This window comes from Amblyomma americanum, chromosome 7, assembly GCF_052857255.1.
Source record: "Amblyomma americanum isolate KBUSLIRL-KWMA chromosome 7, ASM5285725v1, whole genome shotgun sequence".
NCBI classification, from domain to species: domain Eukaryota; kingdom Metazoa; phylum Arthropoda; class Arachnida; order Ixodida; family Ixodidae; genus Amblyomma; species Amblyomma americanum.
In genome coordinates this window covers 57,988,437-58,007,918 of record NC_135503.1, presented here as the reverse complement: position 1 = coordinate 58,007,918, position 19,482 = coordinate 57,988,437, and the positions used below count along the sequence as shown (strand labels likewise).

Below are 19,482 nucleotides of genomic sequence, written 5' to 3'. Positions count from 1 at the left end.
GATCCGGTATCAAAGACCGAGCTTTTCAATGACAAAGAGGCAAATGAATAAATGAATGTGCAACTGTAGCACAACCAAACACCGGTCCACAATGTTTTTTGATTTCCTCTCGAAATAAATCTATCTCAAGCAAGACAACACCAGTCGCGACTATAAACTTTCCCCATTACGCGCAACGATGCAAGACAGTCCTGCGTATAGACTGGTTATTCTTGAAGTTTCCTCGCGCAGGGAGGGTGAAAATGGCCGGCTCACGTAGGCGAAAGCGGAGACTGACTTCGCCGCGTTCGCGGCTCCGGTTGCGAGCAGAGCGCGGATGAAGACATACGCGCGTGACGTCATGCGTCGCGTGGGTTTCTAGACACGCCGACGTCGCCCGGGCGTACGACGCCGGGTTTTCCGCTGAATGGGAACCTGAACGCTGTCGCGTTAAAAAAAATGAAAACGCAGCCAATGAAACCGTATAGCGTGCTACAGCCAAGGGCTCACAAACGTACCACGCAGGAAAGGAGGAACATTGGATCCCGCCCTCGGCACTGTTGTGTTGAAGGAGACCGTGTGGAGAAGCTTCTCGCCGTCGGGCACCGCAATCTCGAGCTCGCAATAACCCACTCTGTCGATTAGGTACTGAAACAAAAAGCACCGCTGACTGTTTGAAGGCAGCTCGAATTATGGCTCCGAAACAAAATGCTTTATCATCAGATACGCGGCGACATCTTGGAAGCGCCTAAGGGAGTCGAAGCCAGATGTGAGCAGTCTCAGAAAGACCGCGTGTCCCTACACCGCGGTTCAGCTATTTGTCACTTCACTCTAAATTCTCATTGTCAGAAAATACCCCTCGACATGCTGCTGAGGCCCGCGCCCCTTACAAAAATTTCTTTAGACAGTCTATAGACTGTTCATAGACTTCTGTCTATACTGTCTATAGACTCTCTATAGAAAAATCCTAGAGAACGATGTATAGGCAATACCAATCCTGTAGCCTGTTTATAGACTATCTGTAGATTTATGGCCATACACTTTTAGTAGACTTTTGTTTATAGACAGTCGATAGACTAATAACAGAAAATATCTGTTCGAAGGCAATAGATTCTATAAGAATTCTTTAGACTGTCTACAGACCATTTTTATAAGGGGCAGTCGAAGCGACCGAGGCCACTGAGGGCAGCCACAAAACAAACGTCAGAGAACCGGTTTGTTATCAAGAAAACTTCTGTTGCTCGATATTTCATTCAGGTTTCCACATGTTACTGCGAGTGTCCGGGCCAGATGGCGACAGCCGGAACCTGAACGACCTGCTAATTGCAAGACGCAAGAGCAACCACAAACCAAAGTGGTCATCTCCCACCTGCGCGAGTTACGACATGGACGCAATATACCTGCGTATGTGTACCTATCGTACAAATGCGCTCAGGAAAGCGAAAGGGAAAAAAGAATTAAACAGCGAAGCAGCTCTAGGAGCAGCAGAGCATGCTCTACAGGAACGGGTGTCAGAGTTCAAATACACAGAGCTCGTAATTGTCGACAGTCAGCACCCACCCTAGTAGTTTTCGAAGACAGCCGCGTGTTATAACAGAAGCCCTCCACACGCCAACGGTAGCGCAACCGGCAATCGGGGGCCGGGTGGTCTTCGCACCAATCGAGACGTAAGTGTGGACGTGACGAAGCTCGTTTAATTTCAAGGACACCCACGGGTGCTGCTGCATCCCGCTCTATAAGTAGCGAGGCCAAGACGCAAGGCAGCCTGACGGTTATCAGGGCGCAATGGACTGGCAGTGCCACGATAGTTTCGCCTTGGACGCACGTCAACGTAGTCTAAAAGAACTTTAGCTCCATTAGATCACTCGCAAGCACCACTGCTGCTTTTTGAAATGAATCTCCTTTGCACACAAAATTACGGAGTAACGTAAACGTAAACTTCCTTTATTCCGTTTCCTCTCTTGTCTTCTATTTTTATATCATTAGCAGTATAGACCTTTTTCACAGTGTAGTGTGTGAAGCCTCCAGGCCCCGGGAGCACCCTCCGGTGGGCGCACCTCCGGGTACCCATGTGGCCCACCGGTAAAAACCTTTGACGACGCTTCACCATCATCATAATCAGCCTGACTACACCCACTGCAGCACAAGGGCCTCACCCATATATCTCCAATTAACCATGTTCTGTGTCAGCTGCGGCCACCGAATCCCTATAAACTTCCTAATCTCATACGCCCACCTAACCTTCTGCCACCCCTTGCTGCGCTTGCCCTCTCTTGAAATCCACCCTGTTGCCCTTTACTAAATAAAGACCGTCGGTCACCTAGCCTTTGCACTGCATGCCTTTCTCAAGCACAGTTCCTCTTGATTTCCACTAGGACGCCATTAACCCGCATTTGTTATTTGACCCGCTCCAGAAGCCTCCACCTACGAGACGCCCAATCAGCAGCGGAACGAAAAAGTGACGGCGAAATTAAATTTTCAAATAAAGAATGAGAGGGCAATGTCAAATCGAACAGCACAGCCAATACCGCTAACGCAGATTTGTCGTATCATATCGTATGATCGATCGTTTTTTTTTAATAGGCAGGATCTCCGAACGAGGGGCCAGTGCTCAGAGCCGAACTTCGTGCTTAGTTTGAGCACTTAGTTTTACTTTTCTGAGCAAAGTGTCCGAGACCGAGCGGTTGGTTAAAGTTACACACGTTGTTGTTGTTGTTGTTGTTGTTGTTGTTGTTGTTGTTGTTGTTGTTGTTGTTGTTGTTGTTGTTGTTGTTGTTGTTGTTGTTGTTGTTGTTGTTGTTGTTGTTGTTGTTGTTGTTGTTGTTGTTGTTGTTGTTGTTGTTGTTGTTGTTGTTGTTGTTGTTGTTGTTGTTGTTGTTGTTGTTGTTGTTGTTGTTGTTGTTGTTGTTGTTGTTGTTGTTGTTGTTGTTGTTGTTGTTGTTGTTGTTGTTGTTGTTGTTGTTGTTGTTGTTGTTGTTGTTGTTGTTGTTGTTGTTGTTGTTGTTGTTGTTGTTGTTGTTGTTGTTGTTGTTGTTGTTGTTGTTGTTGTTGTTGTTGTTGTTGTTGTTGTTGTTGTTGTTGTTGTTGTTGTTGTTGTTGTTGTTGTTGTTGTTGTTGTTGTTGTTGTTGTTGTTGTTGTTGTTGTTGTTGTTGTTGTTGTTGTTGTTGTTGTTGTTGTTGTTGTTGTTGTTGTTGTTGTTGTTGTTGTTGTTGTTGTTGTTGTTGTTGTTGTTGTTGTTGTTGTTGTTGTTGTTGTTGTTGTTGTTGTTGTTAGCCTATCAAAAGAGCCATCAATTCATGAATTCATGCGCCATAAATTGCCAACAGCCAGCCCAACCCAAACTTCCCATCATGCGTGATGCACGGTTTCTCTGACGCACGCTTAACTGCTCCCCTTACCCTAAAACGACCCCCCCCCCTCTTCCCCCACCCTATCGTGGTTGTCGGCGTCGTCCGTGCATGCCAGCTATGGCATAATTTCGCATTACCCCAAAAATTAGCGCGCGGGGAATTTTTGTTGTGATACCAATAGAAAAAAAAATGCATCGTCGGTCACAATTCCCAGTAGCGGAAATGACGTCAAGAGACCGGAAGCGACAACTATACGTTCCGCTGTACCTTCATTGCGTCCGCGTCGCCAGCCACCTCTATACACCTTCGGGGAAGCAGCTAACCACCAGCTAGATGACCCGAACAGAAGTCTCGTTGTGTGTAATTAAGACCGATGTGTAATTAGGGTTCCGCAAACACAACAGTGAAAGAATGACGCAAAACTTGATGCACAGGCATCAAAAGCTATTAATGCTATGGCACTTCCACCACATTATGTAATCAGGTGTCCCTGTGAGTTTTTGTGATTATTTTCTTTATGAGGATCTCAAGCACCACAGCTGGGGTTGCCCTGAAGAATGAAAAACGTAGTTTGACAAATCACTTAACCATGCTGCGTATGAACGGCAGTGCAAGTACTAATGACATTGTGTGGACGCAGACAGTAAGGAAAGTACGGAAACGGCACTGTCCACTACCGCACCATTTCAAAATACATCCTATCGAGGTTATCTTTATATGTGCAAAACAATAAGCGGCGTTGTCCTGACAGTTTCGAGGAAAAGTAGTCCCTCCGGTGCAAAAGAGTTTATGCTCGCCGACGCCCCGAAAAATCGAGGTACTTCGGCACCAGGACGATGCGCAGCGCAGCCACGCGTATAACATGTGTATACGTTGTGTAAGCGCTTGCACCCAACTCTGAAACCCAGAAATGGCGCCACCGTCCTACGCAAAACACACCGTTTTCGTTGCTGAAAACCGAGCTTGCAGACCATTTCGCTCAGCTCGATGGCAAAGCAAACGTTCCACCTCTCAGTTAGGTGCACTGCATAGCTCAACGCGTAATTTCATGACCATGCAGTCCAATCGCAACAGGGTCCACGCGACACTGCACAGATTCGTTTTGATGCCTCTTAGCGCCATTCATTTCGTCCACAGCAGCGTTCTCGACTGAGAGATACATTCCAAGTAGTTTAAAGTTCTCACATTGTACAGCTCAGTTCACACGACACCGAAGAATGCGCAGTCTCATAGAACTAAATGCCTCAGCGTACCACCATTGCACGAAGCGCTGCAACAGAAGCATTCCTTTTTCGCAGCTCCAGGTTTCGCAGCGCTGCACGCAATTAGTGGGACACAGTTTACCGATGCCCACTCACGAGCGAAGAATCAACACGGACTCGCGGCCAACGGCACTTGCGCGACTACTGCACCGCTAAAAGCTGGCGTAATTTATTGCGCACCGTTCTGCCGCCCTGCGCCTCGCGATCCCCCCCGCCTGATTCTGCTCCGGTGGTCGCCACTACCTGGCCGTCTTAATGCCAGGCCGCACCCTCGTGTGTGTGTACACACACACCACACGGCAGCACTTCGCTGTGCCACCCGGTAATTGAAGAATGAAACGTTCGAGGTGCGCAGTTTGTGCGCCGTGAGCAATTTGAACCGCAGGCAATTTGGTCAGCCGCCCGGCGTCCGCCGGTCGCCACTGCGTGGATGAGATATACGTACACAGGACGCGTACAAGTCGTGCGAAACATCTCCTCAACGGCGAGCAGGAGCATTACGCATCTGTCGCTCTGTTTGCTCAGAGACACTGTTAGCAGCAGAGGCTGTTGTCGTTGATACGCCATTTCCGGTTTCCGTAATTGTTGGGGAGTCCCTACGCTCCCGCACTGAGCGGTTCGTTTCTTGGAGACTCGAATCATGCTTGTGCAGCAAGATTTAAAAAAAAAATGGCCAGAACCACACGCACACAGTCGAGAAGACTAACTTGAAACTAAATGCCTCATCGAAAGCGAAACTAAAGCGACGTTTTCGTATCATACCACGGAGGCAGGAAAGAGTTTAGGACAGGCAGTTACGTAACATTTTTTGAAGCCGGACGTGAGGCTCCCCTCGCGCTAGCTGGCTGTCGTCTCACCGCGCTTGCGCATGCGCAATAGACAATCTCGCGTCGCGCCGGCCCGCCCAAAAATTATAAATGTGCTCATGATGCAGACGACGCCACTGCGCAAAAACGTCACTTTTGGCTGCGCTATCAGCCAAAAACTTCCTATAGTCCTTGCGAAAGCACGCGACTTCCAGGACACTTTTTTTTGTCATGCAGCTCGAATTGCGAGGGCCTCTCCAAAGCTTTCCTTCCTACATACATGTATAAACCACCAGAAAAGTAGACAACGTATGGTTCAAATCGAACTTGACGCCTTCGTACCACTTTGCAATACATATAGCAACGACAGGCCACAGCATATACACAATCTTTAAAATGTGCTTTTGGAACGGTTTCAGTAAACCAGATTTGCACAACGACTGGACAGGGACAACTGCTGCAGCAGAAAAGCTTTTGCCCTTCAACAAAGGCATGACTAAGGTTTAAGTTAAGTGTCTTGTATGTAGTGTACACAGCTTTTCAGAAGTTGCAATGTGAACCTAGCGTGTTTCTGGAGGAGTTTCCGAACTGTGCGGAGACATTCCTATTTTGGCAAAGGTTCGACTCGTTATAGACAGTTGAAAATTATGGTCGCTCTAGCTGTCTAATCGCTCTAGAACACCCCCAACATAACACGAACACATCTCTACCGCTCGCCGCCTGCTCTATGTCATACGCGAGCTATAACCACTATCACTTGGGAAATTTCATGTAAGAAGGCATGATTTAAGTGGTGGCATTAGCAAATAATTCTCTATAACACCTCATTCCATTATGTGTTGGCAATGAGACAGCATGGCTATAGCTGTTGATTTATTCACCAAGATCCATGCATTCACATGGCACCCTTCTCTTCGGCCGCCAATGACGGCAGGAGATTCCCTCCTGAGGAGGGGGGAATCTCCGTAGATCCCGCAGTCCTTCTGGGACATAACCTGTTTCGAACAACTAACAGCTGTTGATGCGTTTACCGAAAATGACGTTTTATTTCAGGTCTGTTGAGGTCACTTCCATCCAGCTAATTGGAATGCTCCAATCTGGTGACGTCCCTCCATCGAGCCAATGAGAATGTTCACGTCTTTTGAAGTCACTTTTCTCCAGCCAATATGAATGCTTCGGTTTGGTGACGTCACTTTCCTTCAGCCAATAGGAACGCTTCAATTTGGTGACGTCAGTTCCCTCCAGCCAAACGACTCATTTTGACCTCATGGGGTTTCTAATACTATCGCGTTAAAATGAAAGAAAAGGTATGAACCTCTCCGCGATTAGGCGGCAACAAAAATGTCTAAGGTTATGCGAGGCGCAAGGGGTTCTGACAATACCGTTCATAACGTTTAAAAGTTTTTTACGCAGGCCTGAAAAGGCTCCGTTAAGCACGTTCGCGCGTGCATAGCTCACTCGTTTCGCGTATGCGTGCTTGCAGCGACATCGCCGTTGAAAGAACGTCGAACAATTTTCGAAGAGGGCAACAAATGAGCAGTAGTGAAGGTACTGCGATAACGCGTACAGCCAAGTAAAGCGCCTGCTGGAGTACGCGGTCCAATCGAGAGTCGGAAAACCCCCTCACGTTGCAACTCATGGTGCGAGCAAACAGAGTTAATGCTGCAACACTTTATCAACAAGCGCTGTGATGAGAAACGCGTAATATGAAAATGTCTGCGATCAGAGCGCACATCTTGCCCACTGTCTCACCAGATTCGGGTAGAACGCCGTAAGGTTTTGGCTGTCTCCCGGGTAGATGTCCCCCATGTCACCGCCAATCAGCAACATGGACTGCAGTAGCGAATGAAAGAAAAAAAATTGCGAGGCTCATCACAGTATCGAGCACATGAGGCGCACCAATTTATTGATAATTGTTATTTCCTGCCTAATAACGACGTTTTTCTCACTATCCTGCCCATAGCGCCATAGCGATTGCTGTGTATTAAATGTTTCTTAAGTTTCATCGAAATATTACACTTTTCTAAATCGACAACGTTACCGGTTATGTATATTATCTCTCGGAAGCTGCAGAAGGTATGCTTCGTGTTCGCGACAGCCACTGTTTATACTGTTCAAGCGATACTAGTCTCCTTATTACAAGGCTGTCAGAGAGCAGTCATTTGCGCTAGAGCGTTGTCGACTTCACATGAGCCTGAAAGTCAACATCACCATCACCGGTAAGAGACAAGTCTGCTGTCAGTGAAGCTCTATTCCAGAAAGTCTCCCTTCTTCATGAAATTTTATAAGTACAATATGGCGATAAAGTAATTTATCTTTATGGATTTCAAGAAATTTTAGGAACTGAATTTTTTTCGTTTTTTCTTGTAGACTGATAAAATTTCGAAGAGAGAAGGATCTGCAATACGGATTTTCATGCCTATATAAGGAAATTTTTGATTACGGCCCAGAACAACCCTGAATTGGGCCTGCACTGCGCCGGTCGTGGCCACCTTGTCTTCGGTAACTTATTAAGTCTCGTTACTTTGAATCTCTTCCCCGCTGATTGCGCTTCATTTACCTTGTTATTCCCTCTGTTATCCTAACCTCTCCGTTTGCATTCAAGTTTCAGCCCTGCAGGGGGCCAGAATACAAATTTTCTGCTTTAACGATATCGGCAGGGTGCTGCACATTACTGAAGGTCAATTACCAAAAGCACCCTAGCTCATTTATATTCTCCTGCTAATTTCACAGGCATGCTCTGGATACGCCGTGACTGCATATAAGCCGTGAGATGGATCCAGTACTCCCAGTACCACGTAGCCTATCATAAACTGTTGTGCTTCCTCCAGACTGTTCAATTTAACTTTACTTTTCTCCGTATTGATATTTAAGCGTACAGCTGCGTTTTGACTGTTTAGGTCCTCAATCATGCACTGTAAGTATACCCGTATAGTGTTAGCAGTACAATGTCATTAGCAAATCTTAGATTCCTAATACGATGCTCATTAACTATCGCGTCTCACATTGCTCTTCTAAAGATGCAAAGAACGACAACGAAGATATTGTACAAGAGCAGAGATTTGAACCAGTTGTTTTTTTTCCGAGGCACAATTTGTAGTTGGAATTCTTTGAGTCCTGTTATAGAAAATTACGGTAGCTGTGCAGTCTGTGCAGAAATTTTATCGTATTTATGCTTGTTTATTTCATGCTCTTGCTATCCAGATGCCTACAGGACTGATTTTTCTAGTGAATTAAGTACTTTTTTTTGGCCCACAAAAGCCATATGCAGTGATTAGTTATATTCTGCTCGTGACATAATAGGCTGATCGATGACATTAGTATCTACATAGCTGATTCTCGTATTTATAAAACTAACTTCCTCTCTTGGTTAATTTAAGTCTGACGTTACTCCTTCAGGAAATCCAGTCATTTCATCCTCACATGCCATTTTCACCTCTTCATTGCTTGTAACTTACCTTTTCAGTCACAGCCATAATTCATACATTTTTGGGGGCCAGTATTTCTGCTTATGTCTGTGTATTGAAGAATTCTTGTTGATACGGATGTGTTTATTTTGTCTATACAATTCTGAATAGAATTCCTGCGCTACACCTTTACTCCTTTGTTCACAATTTTGTTATACCATTGTCATGCTTGCCCTAGGCTGCGGACTTGTGGAAAGCCCTGCAGTTTCCTCCTTTCTGTGATGCTTCCTTAATCTTGTTCTTGCTGCACTTATTTAGATAGTACTGTCGCTTCAGGCGAAGATTTCGGACTGAATATTTTAATCTTCAGGCGTTTGTTATAAGATAGTTTGTTTTGTGGGAAGCTTCCCAGTGTCCTGCTCGGCTACTTTAGCTCCTCTATTTCATACTCTGTGGTTATTTCGGTCAGATGGGGGTTCATTGCCTCTACATTATGCTCATTTTCCTCGGCTAACGCGGAATAACCGCTTCAAGCGGGATCTTTCGCTGCTCCGCATTTTTCCTGCTCTGTGGATGACCTGCTTCTTCCTCATTACTTTTCCTCCTTTTGCTTGCAAGTATCGGCTAATTTTAAACTTCACGATGTTATAATCGCTACAGGTTACCTTACCAAACGCAGCTACGGCTTCCATAATGCTGGTATTGGTGCAGAGTATTAACGAAAGCTATTTCATTGTAAGTGTTCGCACTCGGGCTTTTAGGTGTCCCCTTCCGGTTCTTGCGTTTACCGAAGAGGAAAATCATTATTCTTGACTATTCCGTCCCCCCAAAAAAACCTACCAATATTTTCTCCTGCCCATTCCTGAACTCTGAGTCTTATAGTTAGCAAGTTCCTTTTCTCCTCCCATTTACTTAGTGGTGTTGCAACTTAGGAAACCCATGAAAAACACTACACGGCGTTTTTACTTTCGTAGTTGTCGATTTGGTACATTCAATAAGCCTTCCTATTGTTTCGCCGTCATGGCTTAATTTTGATGCAAAGGCCTGTAGTACATTTTAAGCCGCGAACTGAAGACATACCGATTACATGCAGTGGACTGATTTCTGCATGAAGCTTGCATATAGATTTCGATGTCAGTATGTTCCCAATAGCCACCGCTTTCTGGCCAAAATGAAGTTGAACCTCGTTATAACGAAGTCCATGCACATGTTGACCGAGCTTCCAAGGGGAATCGTCATTCCTTCGTTATATCTCTTTATTTCGTTATAACCTATTTTCTCATAACGAGGTTCGACTGTATGTCACCACAGTGACAAATAGCGCTTTATGTCTGAAGGAAAAGGAGGCGCGAATGTGCAACTTTCTGCCAGCGCGTCTAATGGCTCTTCGTATTTCGTTTTGTGAGAACTGTCGCGAGAAAAATAAAAAGAAATTTGTTGCATAAAAAGGTATATACTCTCCCCAGCCCCTTGAAGATTCCGTTTGTCGGAACCAAACGTTCGAAATGTATCTTTTCCGCTCAATATTATTTTTTGGTTTCGGGCTTGTAACGACTTCGCGACAGTGTTTATATGAGCCTCATTGTACCTGCCATGGAAAATGTATTGAAACTCATTCCGTTTGAGAATCGCCACGATTCTCTTGACACAAAATGTGCACCACAAGCTGTTAAGAGTGCCGCAAGTAAGCTAGGCGACGCGTGTTTTGTCAGAAAACATCGCGTCAACTGCTGCAAGAGCTTGAGCAATAGAGGAGAGAGGGGGAAAGCCGCAAATCGCTGACCAAAACATGCCTTCTTACATTAAGAAAATATTTTCAAGACAATGTACTATCAGGGACGAAAGTCTGCAGGACGCGCAAATAGCAATCCTTATGTATAAGTACTATGTCCACCAACGGTCACCTATTTTGACTACAACACATATTGAGTATGCGAGCTTGACCTTCAACTCTACAAGTCTGGTCTCCAGCCATCGGAAAATAACGGAGCTATCGGTTCCGGATGCCGCTCATGCGTCCTGGAGGATTTTGTCCCCGATAGCTCACCACCCATCGCCTTCTCCCCGCACCAAACTCTGTTTAATAATAATAATAATAATTGGTTTTGGGGGAAAGGAAATGGCGCAGTATCTGTCTCATATATCGTTGGACACCTGAACCGCGCCGTAAAGGAAGGGTAAAGGAGGGAGTGAAAGAAGAAAGGAAGAGAGAGGTGCCGTAGTGGAGGGCTCCGGAATAATTTCGACCACCTGGGGATCTTTAACGTGCACTGACATCGCACAGCACACGGGCGCCTTAGCGTTTTTCCTCCATAAAAACGCAGCCGCCGCGGTCGGGTTCGAACCCGGGAACTCCGGATCAGTAGCCGAGCGCCCTAACCACTGAGCCACCGCGGCGGGGCAAACTCTGTTTTTTTCCTCATCCCACTATTGCCTTTCCTCATAATATAACTTTCGCCAAGGATGACAGCAATCACCAAGACGAAGGAAAGTCCACTGATCGAAACCATGACCAGCGGACTGAAGCTTCCCACTCCCAGTGCTCACGTTTCTGCACCAAGAGTCATCTTCCTCGTTCTGTACTGTACGAGCTGCTGGAGGAGTAACCGCGGCAGTGATAATTCATCTGGCTCCCAGTAAGTTTTAGGAAGTAAGTTTTAGGGAACAGTCGTTGAACGTGGGTAGCAGCAGTAACGACGAGGAAGACAGTGGCGAAAGCCAACGACAGCCTCGGGTTGTTCCTTACAATAGTCGAAAGAACACATTAAATAAACGAGGAGAAAGCGACTCCGCAGTGATGGTCACGCAGATTCTCGTTCCCACAAATACGATATGCTGTTTTGTCCTAGCAAGAGCGAGTGTTTGTATAGGACATTATTTGCGAATAAATGCCTCCCAATTGGCTTTCCACACAAGTCGGATTAGCTGCGCCAAGTGTACGAAATGCCCGTTACTGCGAATTCACGACGTGATGATTTCTCATCTGTCAGGGGCGCTAACAAAATTTTTATATTGACTTTTTAATGTGGAGACATTAGCTAGCATTATGCCGAGGTTATGAGACTACTTTATAATTTGAGCGTTAAAGGGTTAATTCGTACCTCTTTTTGACCTTTAACAAGACGAATGCTACTCTTTCGTTGCTGCCGGCGGCTTAATAATAATAATAATAATAATAATAATAATAATAATAATAATAATAATAATAATAATAATAATAATAATAATAATAATAATAATAATAATAATAATAATTGTTTTTTGGTAAAGGAAATGGCGCAGTATCTGTCTCATATATCGTTGGACACCTGAACCTCGCCGTAAGGGAAGGGATAAAGGAGGGAGTGACAGAAGAAAGGAAGAGAGAGGTTCCGTAGTGGAGGGCTCCGGAATAATTTCGACCACCTGGGGATCTTTAACGTGCACTGACATCGCACAGCACACGGGCGCCTTAGCGTTTTGCCTCCATAAAAGCGCAGCCGCCACGGTCGGGTTCGAACCCGGGAACTCCGGATCTTCGTCGATGTTTTCAGCAAATTATTGATAGATTAAGAATCCTGCTCCATGTGATCTCCGGTCAGGTAAACCTCCATTGCAAGGAACACCCCCGCAGGTGTCTCTCCAGTAGTTCTAACCTAGCCAAGCCCTGTGGCAAACATCGGAAATATCCAGTAGCTCTTCAGGTAGCACTGGTATAGGCTACGGCTTCGCTCGATAATGTTCTAGCATTAGACGTTGCTAAGGTCAGCTTTTAGTAGCAGCCTGTGCAGGCCCAGAGAGCTCCTTCTGCTGCTTCACATATCTGACTCAACACGTAGGGAAAGTCTGACACGATAGCTTATGCTACGCCGTACCAGTACATACGTCCAGGCTGACTTTAGCACCAGCACATCGTGAAGAAGCTATTAGAGGTGCGTGCAGTGCGACAACGCGCACAGAAACACGAAGAGAGGTTTAAACGTCGTGCTTACGTCACAGTCGACGTCACCCGGCGCTACCTGCAGGCAACAGGAGCGGCTCACGAGTGACAGGGACAGCGGGTCGTGACCGATGTTGGTAACCGTCACGTCTGCGCATGAACAAATGTAAACCGACAGGCCCTGATCAACAGCGTGACTGCAACCTCAAAATGCAGACATCGCTGATGTATCGTGCGCGTAAAACTGCCTTTTAGTCCATCGGGTTAATTTTTAGTTTATTTTGTAATAAAATGAGCGTCACCTTTTCAACCCTAAAGCAATTCTTCGAAGAAGAGCCGCTAAGATTAAAATAAAGTAAAGTAAGCGGGCGTCCTCTGCGGGTAAGTTTTTTTCTTTTTCATTTCGTGCGCTACAGCATCGCAATAAAACCGCCGCTAGGCGCCAGCACTGTACTCTGGCTGCTTCGCTCCGGGGGAAAAGTGCTGTACTTCTAACTTAAAAAAAAAGATAAATTGTTATGCGACGTTATCATGACGCATGAAATGATCAGCAATTTGTTATGACAGATTTCAGAGAGCATGGCGAGAACACGGAGCTGTATTTTTTTTTTCAAAATTTTTTATCGTTACTATATTCCTATCTCAAATGCACACGATTATTTAATGTCCCAATACTTCGAGGAAAGCATACAACTCCGTGCTTGCATACGGTGGCATACGCACTAGAAATTTCACTGCATGACTCTTACCCTGATGAGCACACGAGACGCGTTTATTTGTAGGTCTTTTCTCAACGCTCGCACCCGTAATGTCCATTACATCTGCTCGCCTGAACATGATTTATGATTCTTGTGTTAGCTCCTTTGAATAATTCCTGTGCAGTCTGCCTCTCTAACCCTCCTCGTACGCTGCTCAGATGACGGCTTTCATCCAGTAAATTTCGCCTCTCTCGAAACGTAACAAAAAAAAAATTGCTTGCAGACTTACACGTCTGCCTCACAGCTTCGTTCCTAAAGGCACTTCTGGGTGTAAAAACTACCTCATTTTCTTTTATCTTCAGAACACGACATTACACAAGTACTTTCCACTTCTTGCTGTGGGCAACCATGATATCGGTGAATACTATGAGCATGCATAACGAAATGACAGAGAAAATTATTTCACAAATTTGCCCACTCAATCTCGACGTGACACAAAGCGACGTACTACTCAATCTAGAGCTGTACACAGGTTATATTGATACAGAAGAATGTTTGCCGGCGGCACCAGCAATAAACACACGCAGCTACGTGAAAAGTAATATCCGCTACTATTGACACTCCCTCGTACGTGAATAATAGTGAAAGGAATTGGATGGTGGCTTAGCACTGCTAAACACGGAATATGGTGCGAAAGCACGGTCTTTTGCAAGTGTACAAAATGATAATGAAAATTGGTTTTTGAGGAAAGGAAATTTTGCATTAACTGTCTCGCATATCTCGGTGGACCCCTTAACCGCGTAGTAAAGTAAGGGATAAAGGAGGAAGTGGAGGAAGTGGGGAACAAAGAGGTGGCGTAGTGGAGGTCTCCCGAATAATTTCGACCACCCAGGGATCTTTAACGTGCACATTTAACGTACAGGTGGACACCATTGCCACGCACCTGAAAGCGCGAGTGAGGTGTCCATTGACCCAGGGAGCCAGTTATGCGCCTTTCCTTCTTTCAAAATCCATGAATTCTACACCTTTGTCAAAGCCAACGAACCCAATGAACGCCGGCGGTCTATTGAAAGTGAAAATTGGTTTTGATATGTGAGACAGATACTGCGCCATTTCCTTTCCTCAAAAATTATAATAATAATAATTGGTTTTTGCCATTTCCTTTCCCCAAAAACCAATTATTATTATTATTATTTTTGAGGAAAGGAAATGGCGCAGTATCTGTCTCACATATCGAGGGACACCTGAACCGCGCCGTAAGGAAAGTGATGAAGGAGGGAGTGAAAGAAGAAAGAAAGAGGTGCCGTAGTGGAGGGCTCCGGAATAATTTTGACCACCTGGGGATCTTTAACGTGCAGTGGCACCGCACAGCACACCAGCGCCTTAGCGTTTCGCCTCCATCGAAACGCAGCCGCCGCGGTCGGGTTTGAACCCGGATAGACCGGATCAGTAGCCGAGCGCCCTGACCACTGAGCCACCGCGGCGGGTGCTCCAGTGCCGAGTTTCTGCCACAACGCTGTCAACACCAACGCATGCAGCGCACATCTCTGTCACCACTGCCACGCACCTTAAAGTGCGATTGAGGTGCCCACTGACCCGGGGAGCCAGCCAGTGGTGCCCCTTTCCTTTTCTTTCGTGACTCTCGCACAGGCGCGGGTTTAGCGAGGTAGGAGGCTATAGTACTTTCACACTAAAAACATGCATGCTCATAGTAGGCAGAGGCTAAAAGCTAAAAATAATACTTGAATGTGCCTGTGGCATTTACGAAAACCATACGCACACATGTAAAAGAATAGCGTAGGGGCAGTACGAACTCAGGCACAAAATTTAACCAAAGAGTGTCACTCGCTGGTTGGCATATAACAGCAAATAACCGAGCAGCAAATTGAAGCACACACTGAAATACTTAGGAGATGCTAGGATGCTTGTGTTTACAGAGTATAAATCGTTTCGCGAGGGGTTACACAGACTAGGCTGGTTAGATTCGTATCTATTTAGAATATCAGAAATAAGGAAGTGAATTGAATTGTGTTAACAATAATTTGCTCCGGTGCGAAGAAGTAACGATTTATGAGTCGGGTTAGGGCATACTTTTCCTTTGGTTTTGTGGGGACTTGCCCCGCGGTCCCCTTTTTCTTGGCTTTCCCGCGATGCACCCTGCAGCAACAGCTTCACCTCGACGCGGGGCGCGTCACGTGACTCTCTCTGGTTAACTAACAAGAGAGGGAGACAGCGTCGCAGCGCGAGAGACGGCTTGCAGCGCGTGCGCGGGTACAGCAGGCATCCAGAAGGTACTCCAGAGGCCTCACCTCATCTCCTAACTGCTCATCCTGTGGTGACATAGAAACTATTGGTCACCTCATTATGGCCTGCCCCACTTATGACACACAGAGAATCGCGCTCTTTGATACATACCGCAACCTGAGTCTACCTACTGACACAGAAACCCAAATGATGTATCCTGGCAAACACCGACTTCAGGCCCTGCGAAGCCTTGTAAATTTCTTTCACACCACGGGCCTGTCCACGGTGCTTTAGGCTGTACCAGGCCTTCACTCTTGCCCCGAGTGCTCCTTTCAAACTTTCACGCCCCCCCCCCCCCCCCCCCCCCCCCCGACCCTTATTCCCAATTCCTCCTCCCGGGTGCTGTGCCGTGTTCCCCTAGAGGGTAGCCAAATACCGCACCCTTCACCCCAATCTTCCAACCAACCAAGCCACCAAGCAGCCTCTTCGGCTGGGATCGTCGGTGCGAGCGGACGTGTTCCTCGCGGCTCCGCTCTTCGCCAGCGGGGCGAGGAAGTGGCGGGGAGACCTCCTCCCGTATCTCGTCCCGTCCGGCCTCGGAGTATATCCCTCGCCCTAGCTTGGGCGAACATTCGCTCGTAACCTTCCTGGTGAGTCGGACGACCTCGATTCATTAGCGTATCTTGTTGCTAGCTGGCGTTATTGTTGTTGTAGCAATAAATGGCTGTTTGTGTCAGCCAATGTGTCGTTCCTTTGTTCCCTCAGAGCAAGGCCCGCCGTGGTCGGCGGGCGCTCGGTAGCGTACGCGATCACGGTGCGGGGTCCGGGCGGCTTTGAACTGTGTGAGCCGAAATTAAATGGGGGAAACGTATTTATCTTCCCCTAATAAAACTCCACTGTTTTAACATTGCGATAGAAAGCAAAAACTTTGAAATTATATTTAAATGAAACTTAAAGGTAATACAATATACGATACTCGATAACCACATTTACATGAATTATTTATTACTGAACAGAAAGAGCAGCCATATGGGCTTTAAAACAAGCTAAGTCAATTTCTCTCCTGTGGAGGATTTAAATTTCGTGGACGTGGGTTGAGATGTAGTAGTCCAAACTAAGTGGCAGTAGTTGACGTGTGATTGAAATAAGGCATGAAAAATTGTTATGTTTAGGCGCGAGAATTCCGCGCTGTAAAGAACAAATAAATCAGCGGATGGCTATTTTCACTTCCCTAGATATGTAGCATGTTCGACCCACCTCATATAAGCTCGATGGTACACTAACCGAGACAACAGTGAACCGAGCTTCACCACGCTACCCACTAGATATGGGGAGCGGCTCGAGGTCATTACAGTCAACAGACGGCAATGTGCACCTCCACACAAACAACTAAATGCAGAGGAGGCTAGGGCATTGCGCCAACTCCAAACAAATTCCTACCTCTACCTACGGAAATACAGCCTCATTTGTCCAGAAAAAATTCAAAAACGTCTACCCCTGTTGTGTAAAGACCCCGACACTGTACGTCACGTTACATGGAGATGTGGAGGACCAAACCACCCAACATAAACGCGCTCGCCTCTATGGAGCACTGGGAGGCAGCACTGTCCAGATCTGACCTGGAGGGCCGACGCAGCCTATGTCTCAGGCCATGCGGGCAGCTGAAGCCTCCGGCGGCCTGGAATGAGAATACTGACCACCGGACTCTTCAGCGTTCTTTTTGTCTCAATTACATTTAGTCTCTCTCTCTTTCTCTCGATCCCAGCTACAGCGGCAACATTTTGATGGGGGATTGTGTAAAAGCGCCTATGCAGTGGAATTTCAGAACGTGTTGAAGAACACCAATCAGGCATATATCTGGAAATTTTTTCGCGAGGGGCCCAAGATAATTTCTTACAGCTGGCGGCGAGGGATGATGACAGCTGGCGTTACCCCTGACCCCTACCTGACCCCTGATACCTGGTTTAATAACTGCTGCCGGTGCTTGGGCCCAAAATATTAAACTTATTTTTGGAATATGGCGGAGTGCTTGGCTTGAAGCACTCTGGCACGGGTCGGCCCGGTATTGCACTGCCTCCGGGATCGGCCCAGGGTATTAGCGCGCGCCTTCTCTATCTTTTCTCTCCTGTCCTTTAACTCTCCTACTTTCAGCACGCGGCAGTGAGCGTGGCTCGGCTTGAGTCAGTAGGCAGGACCGTGCACTTTCCATTTCTTTCTTCCTATCAGCAACAGCAGTAGCAGTATGACAGCTGGCTGAGTACTGCCAAGAGAACAAGGGGGTGAGGTGGGGGACTTGATTTCACGGGGGAGGGCTGGGCCGGTCTCTCCCCTCCTTGGATACGTGTCTGACACCAATTAGTCGAGATTAGTAGAAACCCACCACTACGGCGTGCCTCATATAGTGTTCGCTTTACAGGGTGATACTACGCATTATGCTACAGAGTGTGCATAATATACTGCAGAGAAACGGAGTGTCGCCAGGCGCAGCTTGTTGAAAACATGCTTTTAGTCAAAGATAGTTTTAAACTTTGCGGACTTTCATAGAAACAAGGGAAGAAAATCGACAAAATTTGGCAATAGCTCTCCCCCCCTAAAAAAAAATCGGTGACTAATCAGTTGCAACCAATAACTACGCAGCACGGCTGCACTAAGAGCGTCTATCTAAACTGCAAGCTACACCGAAACCAGTGTGGCTGAAATCAAATGCTTTCAAAGAGCGCGTTCTAAGCATTCCATGCATGAAGCATTCTAAGTGCCTACAGCCGCCATCACTAAAACAAATTTTTCCTAGAAGTCGCCTATGACGTAGTATGGTGGCGCCATCTACCGGTGATTTGATAAACGCGCAAGCGAGCATGGAGCGAACGCCGCCGAATGGCCGAGTCCCCTCCGGCCGTGCCGGTAGCAACAATTACTACATGTGACTTAAACGGCGCGCATCTATCTACAGGTGCTCTAGAGCTATATACTCCTAACCTGTTTATAGTTTTATTGAAAGTAAAAAGTAATAACTACGCGACCTTTCATTAAAATATTTATTTAAAATATCATTAAATATTATGGACTCCGCCTGCGACATGTACGACGTTTCGCGGGCCCACTTTGGATACTGCGTGCGGCATCTCCTCTGCAACCGCCTTTCTGTTCCCGTGGGGAATCCTTTGAAGGGTACTTTGTTAACTGCTATGGAAGCACTCAAGATGGGGCCAGCTTAACTTTGGAGAGTTAAACAAAAGAACGGGTGCTAGCAGTAGCGCGAATGGCTAAATGCACACTCGTGAAAACGAAAATTGGTCTTTGAAAAAATAAAAGGGCGCAATAATTGTCGCACTTCGCGGTGGACGCCTCAACCAAGATACGGGGGAAAGGGAGGAAAGAAATCATTAAAGACGACCTCCCGAGGTGGCCGCGCGATCCGCTGCCACGCGGTTTTCGACCGTCGCGCGGGGTGGTCAGAATTCGTTGCAAAAAAGTGGCGAGCACCATCGCGTTATAAAGGTTCTAAGGGCAGATATGGCCATTACCAACGGCCAGCTACAAATCTCCAATACAACCACACGTCTAAACGTAATGGCTAAAAAGTTCAGTGTTGGTTATCTTGACTAGAATTCTGTTGGCCATGTTACTGTTGTAGTCAGATACAACTCAAGAAGGAAGCGGCGAATGCCCCTCAAAGAGGCCCTCCAGCCAATGGTTTACGAGAGAGTTTGGTTTGGCTTGGTTTACGAGAGTTTAACGTCCCAAATCGACTCAGGCTATGAGGGACGCCGTAGTGAAGGGCTCCGGGAATTTCGACCACCTGGGGTTCTTTAACGT

The 19,482-nt window shown here is 46.6% G+C and overlaps 1 protein-coding gene and 1 pseudogene across 2 annotated transcripts in view; one reads left to right on the top strand and one right to left on the bottom strand.

The window, feature by feature from the left end:
- The window catches only part of LOC144099180 (uncharacterized), a 45,519-nt gene that overhangs the window by 14,059 nt on the left and 11,978 nt on the right, over window positions 1-19,482 (bottom strand). For both annotated transcript variants that reach the window (XM_077632315.1, XM_077632316.1), the window contains exons 4-6: window positions 12,777-12,874; window positions 7,151-7,231; window positions 498-627 (exon numbers count right to left, since the gene is read on the bottom strand). In XM_077632315.1, coding sequence (XP_077488441.1) covers window positions 498-627; window positions 7,151-7,231; window positions 12,777-12,874 — 309 coding nt within the window. The remainder of the gene's footprint in view (window positions 1-497; window positions 628-7,150; window positions 7,232-12,776; window positions 12,875-19,482) is intronic.
- LOC144099668 (U2 spliceosomal RNA) lies at window positions 17,622-17,762 on the top strand (annotated as a pseudogene).